At 42.8% G+C, this 11013-nt stretch overlaps 1 protein-coding gene across 1 annotated transcript; it reads left to right on the plus strand.

The window, feature by feature from the left end:
* The first annotated feature begins 1392 nt into the window (after positions 1–1392).
* On the plus strand, positions 1393–5259 carry LOC103367050 (zinc finger protein 771-like). Its single transcript, XM_008294957.1, has 2 exons — positions 1393–1585; positions 2837–5259. Exons 1-2 carry the CDS (start codon positions 1393–1395, stop codon positions 3799–3801), a joined length of 1158 nt encoding a protein of 385 aa, XP_008293179.1. The 3' UTR covers positions 3802–5259.
* Positions 5260–11013: the final 5754 nt, after the last annotated feature.

Here is an 11013-nt window from a genome sequence, read left to right on the forward strand (position 1 = left end):
AAACCAATTCTGTCAGTTGCCGTTTTAAGGTCTACACAGGAAGTGTTAGTTGTTTTAGTTTCATTTTGGAGGTCTACAGGAAGTGTCAGTGTGGTAATGTGTGCTGACACCATGGACGGTCTATAGAGGCTGTATTCAGTGTGTACCTGACAGTGTTGTGTGTTTTTGTGTGTTTACTGCCGCCTAGAGGCCACAGTGAGGAACTGCAGAGCTGCATTAAAACCTGTCCCAGGTGTTCAAACACTGTCAAGAGCAATGTGACATCACAGATCCACATCCTGAGTCACCTGTCAGAATAAGAGTCCAAACCGAAGCAGTCGCGTTAGTCACAGTGATGTTGTGTTTACGTTGTGTGTCGTTCTATAGTAACATCTCTAAAAGACCACAGAGGACCTTGTGTGTGCATCCCTTTGTAGTTGTGTTTCTTTGTAATTGTGTTAGTTTATGGTGCTTTTTTTTGTCCCTCTGTGGTCTTCATAAGTCTTTGTGTGCTTTTGTTTGTCTATTTGAGGTTGTTTTGCATCTATTTGTAGGTATTTTGTGCTTTTTTTTGTGTGGTCTTTTTGTGTCTGTGTATTTTTTGTGTTACATCTCATTGTGTTTGTTCTTCATGAATTTCTTTCCATGAGTACATTTTTGTGCGTCCTCGTAAATTTTCTCTTTGTTAATGTTTTACATCTGTTTGGGAACATTTAATTCCAAGTTGTTTTACGTCTCCTAATAGATGTTTTGCGTGAATATTTTGTGTCTCTTCATGAATGTTTTTTGTGTTGTTGTGAAAGCTTTGTGTCTCAGTGAACATTTTGCATTATCTTTTAGTTTTTTCTTTTCTCCTTGTGGATGTGGTGGCTTGTCGTGAATCTTTTTTTTTTATAAACTTTCTTATTCACTTGTGAAATTTGTACATCTCTTTGTGAATGTTTTGTGTTAAGGCGTGGTTGCTTTGCTAATGTTTGCGTCTTGTGTCTACTTGTAGTTGTTTTATGTCTTTTTGTAAATTTATTGTGTAAACATTTTGTCTCTTTTTGAATGTTCTGCACCAACTTCTACGTGTTTTGTCTCCTTATGGATATTTTGCGTCAATTTGTGAATTTTTTTTTGTGTTACGGTGAACTTTTTTGTTTTTTTGAGAACATTTTGCAATATCTTCCAGCTGTTTTTTTTCTCTTTGACATTGTGTTGTGTCTCTTTGTACTCCTCAAACTGATTTTCAGATTTCTGGAAGAGTCTGTTGCAGAAACTATTCCTGAAATGTTCCCTAAAGGTTGTTTCTCATCTCTGAGTTGATGCTGTTATTGTGAAGGAGCAGAGGAACCGTTTCCGCTGCTCGTCCTGTCTGCGGCTTGGTCTCGTCCTGTCCTCGGTCTCCGCAGCTGTTTGAGTCCGTCCATCATGACCAAGCTGCAGCTGCTCAACTCCTACCTGACGGAGCGGCTGACCGCGGTGGTGAAGGAGATCCTGGACGTGGTGGAGGACACCGTCACCGAGTACCGGGAGGAGACCGCCAGGACCCGGCGGGAGAACGAGAGCCTGCGGAGGCAGCTGCGGGACATCCTGCTGCTGGAGGCCGAGACCGAGTGGCTGAGTAAGGGCCGAGCTAGCCGGCAGAGAGCGCCGTTCCGACCTGCGCTGACACATCGGCGCGGTTTGACCGTACTGAAGGTTTTAACCTCAAATACCGGATAAATTACGGGTTTTAAAGTCTCGACGGGTCGTTAATCATCTGCCTTACATTCGGCATCATTTAAACGAAGCTGTTTTGTTGAAATGTTAAAAAAGACGAGACTGTTATCATTTTTCGCGTTTACTTCATCGTTTCCATCAAGCTAGCTTCGCCTGATGTTGTGAGAGCAGGTTTGTCATGGAAAAAGGCAGGTGGTGTTTTGTTTGTTTGTTGTTTTCAATCGCAGCGACACATGCGCCGAATTCACCTTGAAAGTTTGTTGTCATTAAATGTCTTGAAATATACACCGGTTTTAAAGGTTACCTGTGTGCATTACACAACTAAAGGTTAAATTGGCAGATTGTCGGATGGGGTTTGGCGTGACGCGGTTTGCATGCGGTTAAATTCTGAGGGGAAGTAACTTTCAGAAACTCAGACTGTGGGTCAAGTCGAGGTCTCATTAAAGAGACGTTTCATACACATTTACATGATTTCTGTTTTGTTAAATTGCACTGAAATACAGAAAAATAAAAACAGACTCAGTGTTTGACAAAGAGGTGGAGAAACATCAGCCTGTTTGATTTTAATCTGTCAAGTCTTCAGATCAACAACTATTAGGCCCCTGATGAAAATGAAGTGGAGACTTTTTAACCCTCTGAACTCCAAGCAGCAGTTTCTGGGTTTTTTTGTTTGTTTGTTTCACTTGCATCTAATTTGTGGCTCATTTTCACTGCAACATAAAGTCCTGAACCTCAGTGGAAACAGAACAACCATGAAGGAGGAGAGAGCTCAGAACTGTCTGCTGCCACTTTGACCCAGTTAGAGAGACGCATACATTCAAACAGACGGAAAAAATCTTTAATTATTTATTTTAAAAACAATGGAAATATCTTAAACTAAACATGTTCAGACTTTTCTCCAAGCGTCCACAGGTGTAATCAACACTGGAAAAAATGCCTCCACGTATAGTTACTTAATTATTTACATTTTCATTAGTTTCTGTGCTCTCTGATCTGTGGACACACTGCCTGCAGTTCACCTGAAAACTTGATATTTTTCCACATTTGCTGATGTTTTTGCAGCACGTCTTTAAATTATTGTCTCCAGCTCTTCATCTGACTGCAGCGGGTCAGATGTCGTCTGTACTGACCGTCAGGTTGTTCTCTGCTTCAGGGTCAACCCGGGCCAGTCTTGGTTTTGTGGTTCCGGAGCAGCAGCCCGATGATCCGGAGCGACGCCGCCCCGAGGAGCCGGACTCCACCCTGAACCAGCCCAGACAGCCCCCGGTCAGCGTCGCCAAACCTACACCTGAGCAGCTGCTACCTGAGCAGCTGCTGCCGGTGCACAGCGATGCCCCCCCAGGACCTGTTCTCCTGCCGAGGGACCAGAACCCGGTAGAGCCCTGGGAACCAGTTCTGAAGGCCGACCCTCCTCCAGTGCTGCAGTCACACTCGGTCATCAAGCTTCCCACCGTTGTGGACACTCCTGTTCTAAGGGAGGAGCCTCGGATCAAAGCTGAACCTCAGGAGTTCAAGGTGAGCGAGTCGGACTGTCGGACAGCGAGCACCCACGTGGAGGATTTCAGGATCCGGGCGGACGCAGACCGGACGGTAGCATCGGTGCATCCAGAGCGACAGGAAGCTCAGCACAGCAGAAAGTCTTCTCAGGAGGCGACTGATGACGTCACGGCTGCCGCCTACATCCCTGAACTCGTCCACCGCTGCCCACGCTGTGGCGAAGCGTTCGGTCAGGCCGCCTCGCTGCGCCTCCACCTGGAGCAGAAGAGGAAGACGTACGCCTGCGACTGGTGCTGCAAGTCCTTCGCGCAGTCAGCCGACCTGCGGCGCCACTTGCGGACGCACACTGGCGAGCGGCCGCATCGCTGCACCTTCTGCTCCAAGAGCTTCAGCCAGCGAGGAAACCTGCGACGACACCTGCGCATCCACACAGGCGAGCGTCCGTACAGCTGTCCGTTCTGCTGCCGCACCTTCAGCGACGGCGACACCATGAAGAAGCACAAACGTACGCACTCCGGCGAGAAGCCGTACCGCTGCGCTCAGTGCAACAAGACGTTCAGCAGCACCAGCGGCCTGCAGATCCACCTGAAGAAGGACATGTGCTTCGTGGCCAGCGCCTGATTGGTTGGTTCATACCTGCAGATTTGTACGAATATGATGCAGCTCCACAAAGAAGAGCTCAAATATCCTCTGACGCAGTGCAGCGACGGCCAATCGGAATCCAGGATTCCAGCTGGAGAAGCTGGTTGTCATGACGTCCGTCTTCCCGCCTCTCTGCAGCGCGTTTTCACAGTTTTTAAGTCTCAAAAACAAAGAATTTGTGGAAACAAATCCGCCGGAAACGTCAGAAAACATGCCGACCAGTCAGAGAAGAACCGACCAATCAGAGCAGAGGATGTAAGCGTGACACCGCAGAAACTTTAATGCGACAACACAAACCAGCGAGATTTAAACACGTTTGATTTCCACGTCGATGCAGTTTCTTCCGGACATCAGCACCAAGATTCAGAGTAAAAAGTAGTCTACTAGAAGTATTGTAGGTAAAGAATTTGTTTGATGAAATGAACTTATGAAGGTTTAAAACTGTAGTTGTCATGGTCACGTGTTGTAACGCTGCAGTTTGACGTGTTTAAAGTCGCTGGTTTGTGCTGCAGCGGATGAAGAACCTGAATCTCTTCCTGCTGAGCGTCTTCAAAGCACTTTGAGTTTGTCCAGACGGGACGCGTTGGGTTTTACAGGCAGCTACACAGACATCGTATTTATTTCTCTATTTATTTTTGGTCTGCAGACAGTTTGATCCAGAACAGAGCAACTGACTCTTCCTGCCATTTCAGTTTTTTTGCTTTCATATCATTGATGCAGGTCAAGGTTTCCTCTGTTTGTCCTTCAGCTGCAGCTTAAATATCATCACGTTTCTCTGAGCTGCCAGTTTATCGAGGAAACCCTCCATCATCAGGCAGGTCAGTGTTTCTACACACAGAAGTACCTTTTTTTTTGTTTTATTTTTTAAATCTCAGCAGGAGACTGTAGTAAAGAATCTGGAAAAGGACAAAGATGCAGGAACCATGTTGTCAGAAGTACAGATCTGAGGTGCAATCAGAATGTTATGACAGTGTTTGTGGTCTGTGTGCATTTTGTATTGACAAATGTTCCAGTTTGTTAACATACTGTTGTGAACTAAAGTTTACACACTCATGTATATCATAGCAGTCTTGAGTTTCCAACGACTCCTATAACTTTATTTTCTACGATGAAATCATTGAAACACATGAATCTTTGTTGTTTCATAGATTTATTATAGATCTGCTGGAAATATGACGATCTGCTGGGTCAAAAATGCACATTCAGCAACTCGAATTATCAGTTCTGATGATGTAGAAAGTTTTGTTAATCAGATGTTCTTAGGTTCAGTTTAAATAGAACCCATTTGATCCACTCATTAGGTTGAGCCACAAACACTAGAGTGGGGAAGTCTGAGGAGCTCAGCAGAGATCTGAAACAGCGAATCATTGTTTTGAACAAGTCAAGAAAGTCCCCTGGAGATATTTCAGAGCAGCTACAGATTTCAAAGTCATCTGTGTAAACAACTGTTTGTCAGTATAAAGTGAATGGTACAGTCGTGTCACTGCCACGATCAGGAAGAAAACACAAACTGTCACCTGAGGGTTAAACTACAAAGCAAGTTTGACATAGCCGGGCTTTCTTTGTGTAAGTCAACATGAGAAAAGCTGAAGCTCAAGATTTCTGCATCACCAGCTGTGAATACATGTGGGGTTATATGTATATGTATGAGGTGTACCATACTGTACCTGCACGGCTTCGTTCAGTGATATTAGTAATGTACAGTTCAGCATGTTTGAAGATGAAACACATTCCCTCAGCTGAGAATCTGTATCGCTCACTGAGAATAGTCAGGAAGCAATCTGGTTAAAAGGAGACGCTTCTTCCAGCCGATTTAAACCCGAAGCTCTGAACAGAACCTGCTCCTGACCAGGTTAGCTCCACAGCATCAGTTACCATGGAGATCTAGCAGGTTAAAAGAGAGACGCCTTCATGACACTGAGGACACTGTCTTGAGGCTCAACATATCTGAAACCCATTAATATTGCTTCATAGTACAGTCCTCTGCTGCTGAGCGACAGTTGGTCAGGATGGTCAAGAGTCAGCCAAGAATCCCCAAAAAGCAGATCTGCAATGAATCAGAAGCTGCTGGGACACAGCTGTCAGTGTCCACAGTGTTTTACATCAACATGAGCTGAGAGGCTGCATGAAGACAGAAGTTCTTCTAGAAGTAGAACCTTAAAGGTCAACTGAAGCTTGTGCTGATCACATGGACCAAGAAAAGACCTTCTGGAGGAAAGTTCTGTGGTCAGATGAAAGCAAAATGTAGCTTTTTGGCCACAATGAGCAGAAACATGTTTCGGGGACGAGAAGTTGAGGCCTTCAACCCCAAGAACACCAAACCTACCATCAAGCACGGTGGTGGCAGTATCATGCTCTGAGGGTGCCCTGCTGCTAGTGGAACTGGTGCTTTACACAAAGTAAATTGAATCATGAAGAAGGAGGATTATCAAAGAAATGGTTAAATCAGGCTGGAATGAAGGTTTTCGACTGGTCTCCCCAAAATGGCCAAAGGCCCTTTAACCAAGTACTAGCACTAGCATATATACTTCTGACTCAGCAGTTTTTTTCAGTTTTCCGGATGACTTAACCTGTCTAAGAACTAAAATACGTGATTGTCTTTTGTGACAAAGATTCATGTGTTTCAATGATTCCACCATAGACAATTCAGTTATAGGAGTCATTGGAAACTCATGACCAGACTCGTATGTAAAAACCCGATGTTTACAGGTAAACACTGATGTTTACAGGTAAACACGGCGGTGAGGAGTGGAAGCTGATAAAGCAGTAGCTCAGACGTCTGTGTTTTTGAAGTCAAACAGGTGTCTTCATGTCTGGCGCTGCAGCTTAGAGGATTTCTGCTGATAAATAATTCTGTTAGAAAACGCTGCTGCTGCGCCAAAAATAACTCAATTTATTTTCTGTTTGTGTTGGTCTTGATCCTGTCCTGGACGTCTTCAGAGCAGAAACCAGCAGATCTTATATTTACTGTTTCAGCAGCTTGAGGAGATTCAGTGTGAATTTACTTCATCAGTATTTAGGATCGATGTGAAACTTCTTGTTTGTTTGTTTGTTTTTTAGACAAATAAATAAATAAATGTTGAGTAAAACTGATAGTTTCTGTGCTCAGAATGTAGAATCACAGACGGATGTTACGAACACAGCAGCACTTTCTACATGTAGATCAGGGTTTTATTGATTACATCATGTTTTATGTTCTAATCTCACTTCGAGGTTTTGTTTGACGATGTTCCTAAACTAAGCTCTATTAAAACAGATATTCTGGATTTCTGTCTTAATTTATTGATTTTAAGAACCTTCCTCTTGTTTCCAGATATTAACGCTGAAGCTGACATGTCTTTAAGGACAAATAATCCAGTTTGAAGCTTCTGTAACTTACATTTCTGACAGTTTGTTGGTTATGTGAAGCTCTGCAGGACGAAATCTGAGCTTTTTAAAGTAATATTTAAACTGTAAAGAAGATTCTGTAAAGAAATATGTGAAAATCTGGCAAAAGGGCCAAAAGAAATACGTTAAAAAACGATTGTATTACACTATAATCAAAAACTTTTTTTTTTTTTACTGTTAATACATAAATTAATTAATATTTCCATGTGATTTAAGTAGTTATTTGTAATATAACAAAACAAGGTAAATCTGTAAAATGACAGAAATTTATTTCTCAATTCCTAATGAACTTTTTTTTTTAAACAGGAACTATATTTGCATTTTTACATGTATTTATGCTGATATTGCATCACTTTTTATCATTTTGCGTCAGTTTCTGGTCCTCTTGTTTGTCTTTTATGCATTTTTTGTGCATTAGTGTTGGTTTTGCACGACATTTTTATTGGTTTGCATCTTTTTTTTCCTGATGTTTTTCTTTATTTTTGTCAATGTTTTGTGGCTTTTTGTAGTTGGTTTATTTTTGCATTCCGTGTTTCTTTGAGGTGGTTTTGACTCTGCAGTTGCTTCGTGTTTATTTTGCGTCTATCGGGTCCTTTTGTCTGTTTTTGTGGTTGTTCTGCATTTATCTGTGCTCATTTTGCATCCCTTTGGGTCTCTCTGCGATCACGTTGCACCGAGCGAATGAGTGAATACATTTCGATGTGAGCAGGAGTCGTTGGCGTTGTGCAGCTGCAGTTGTGTTTTGCGTCTGTAGGGGGCAGCATGACTCCACTGAGCACTGACGGCCTGAGAACAGAACCACACTCAGTCTGCTGTCTGTCTGAGTTGCATTCCAAATTTATTGTTGCATCTTACATAAAACACCTGATAGAAATGTAAGAACACCTGTAAAGCACGAGATCAGTGTAAACAACGATATTGTATAGAAAGCCACATCCGTACATTCAGTCGTGCATAAGAAGGAACAAGAACACTGTAAACAGGAGAACAGGAGCTGAACCTGCTGTCAGCTCTCTCGTCATGTCTCACTTCAACACTTGGATTAGAAAACAGGCAGGAGGGGAGTATAGAGATAGAAAGTCAACATATTGCATCATGCAACAACGAGGAAGAACCACTTGTATTGATATCATCAGCATCATCATCATCATCATCATCATCAGCGGGATGCACTTAGTTTTTTCACAGTCATACTGAAGAGTGCAATAGAGACGTGATCTGTGTGATATGGAGCATGACGGGTAGAACGGTCATTGGCTCGATAATGAGAAGCTTGTTTTGGATTTTCTTGGTAAATCTGCCACCGTCTCCTCTGTAAACTGTTCTTTGTGCTGATAAAGAGAGGAAGGATGGAAGCGGTAGAAGTTAGAAAAGTTTTAATTTCCCATAAAAATGACATCATATTCTCTGTTTATTACGTCTGAAATCATCGCTGGCGTTCTGCTCGACCATCTCCGATTTGTCTTAACCGTTTATACTGTAAAATAATAATATTTGTGAAATCTTACATTGATATATCAAATACTTTCCAAAATAACACTTCGGACCCACTTCCACTGGGTTAGTTTTTTGCACATTAGGTTTCACAATATCTCAGGAACTACTGAAGGTTCATTACATCTCAAATCATCATATTTCTCTTGACCATCTCTGATTTGCCTGAAGCAACAGCATAAAATCAGATCTGTATAAAGATAGTTGTGAAATTTTAGATCGAATACTGTGGCTGTAATAAACGGGTTCGATATCAGCTTCCTTCTGTACATGTGTTGAACTGCACATGCCATAACAAGCTACAGCAACTCTCTGCAGTCACACTTTTCTCCGAGGATTGGCCAGTCTAGTTTGTCAAGAAGTTACTCAGGGATTAAGGACAGAAGTTCCTGTGGCACATTGAGATCTGTGCCAAAGCCACAGGAAGATTCAACAAATTAGTTTCAGCCGTAGCTTGTATACGAAAGATGGACATAGCCTCCAGGTCTGAAAAGTGATGCTATTCTGTCTAACAACCAGCTAGAGGCCTGTGGTGGTATAGAAGTCAATAAAAATAAGAGACTGTTTGTCATGGTAAATATTTTCCTAATAAGCGTATTGTCTCAAGTCAAGTTGCGATCAAGTTTTGTACCCCTGATCCGAGTCGTTTAGCATCTGCCAATAAGCCGATACTGTTATCCGAGATAAAACACTTTCATGTATTGTAGATGAGCTGTAGTACCTGGAGCCTCTTACTGTTTAATACTGCAGAATCTAAAGGAGGCGGTTACTTAGGCCTCGTCCACACGTAGCAGGGTATCTCATAAAACTAAGATATTTTTCTACGCAGATTTACGACATTGAAAACAATTCTTTCAAAAACCTCCGACCAAAGTGAAGATCTGTGTGAATCTTCCGTTTATGTCTGCATGTGAACATCAATAGCTGGGGTTTTAGGTTTCCAAACATCACTGCCTGCAACTAAATATGTTCTTTACCTGTGTTTACATTTAGAAACAGCGTGGACGCCCTCAAAACTGTGTTGGCGTTGTCTCTTGTCCAGGCAGAACACAGGCGAAGGACGGCGTTAAGGACGGTTATTTTCCGCCACCTTGTCATTCCACGTCCAAGACATGTTCTCCATCAAAGACACTGACACCGGTTTTGGCTCAGACTGGGACACACTGCCAGCTGGTGGGAGAACTTTGAGACGGAAATCGTGCTCCCGGAGGAACGGCGTGACAGTTTCCGTATGTCCCGGTCGTTGCTCCTGTCATCGGCGTTATCACATCCTCACGTAGAAAATGAATGTGCTTAAAAACACACGTATGCGGTTTGGTGTGGATGAATTCTTTTTCTAATATCGAGGTGGTGTGTACGTAAGTTTTTTTCTAGTCAGAAGGGGGACGATATTCAGTTTTACAAAAACCCTGCTACGTGTGGACAAGGCCTTAGACTACAGGCACTTCTTATTGGCAAGCAGAGAGCATTGTGGGGGTTTAGCTTGTAAAAGGGCACCATGACAAAGACTGGTGGAGCTTCATGACCTCCAGCCAGTGGTCACGTATTCAGTCAGAACCTCTAGTCTCAATCACTGGTTTCTTTAATACAGCATGAACTTTTAGTAAGCTATGGTCCCATTTGGAGGAAAATAGATGACCAAGCAGAGTACTCTTCAAAACAGTACTCTGCAAACCGATGAGTGACGTCACGGTGGCTACATCCATCTTTCTATACAGTCCACAACACGAGACATGGCCATGCATGTTTCTTACAATCTGAATTAGAATTGTATGTAAATCTTGCACAACATGCAGGTAATAAACAAACCTTGAGGTGAATTGATAAGAATTAAAAAAATAATTAAGTGATTTGATTGGCTGTATGCAAAAAGTTTATGTAAACATGGAAATTGAGTGGAAACAGCAAGTAGGAAACCAAAAATGAAGGATTTCGCCAGGCTGAAGTGGAAGAAAACCCATGCAATTAACTTCATATGACAAATCTACATTGCGTCTGCTTCACTTTGGTGGGCTCTACCCTTCATGTGTAACCCTGTTGTGTATGTATAAATGCAGGTGTGGTGCTGACAGTGCTTCAATCCAGATGATCGGTAATGAAGGCACACCGCCACGCTGCTCCTGCTTCACCCTGCTCTCCAACCATCATGATGACTCTTATTGTAATATAATACACTCGTCCTCTCGGTTACTGGTGATTCCTGTGGTGAAGTTGCTCGCGTCCATCCGTTAAAGAAACCAGAGGATCCCTGTGAACCATGTGATCCCTGACAGTGACGTCTGCATTTGTGGAGGCTGCTGCTGCTCACCG

The sequence above is a fragment of the Stegastes partitus genome, unplaced genomic scaffold (assembly GCF_000690725.1).
Source record: "Stegastes partitus isolate 25-593 unplaced genomic scaffold, Stegastes_partitus-1.0.2 Scaffold1008, whole genome shotgun sequence".
NCBI lineage: Eukaryota > Metazoa > Chordata > Actinopteri > Pomacentridae > Stegastes > Stegastes partitus.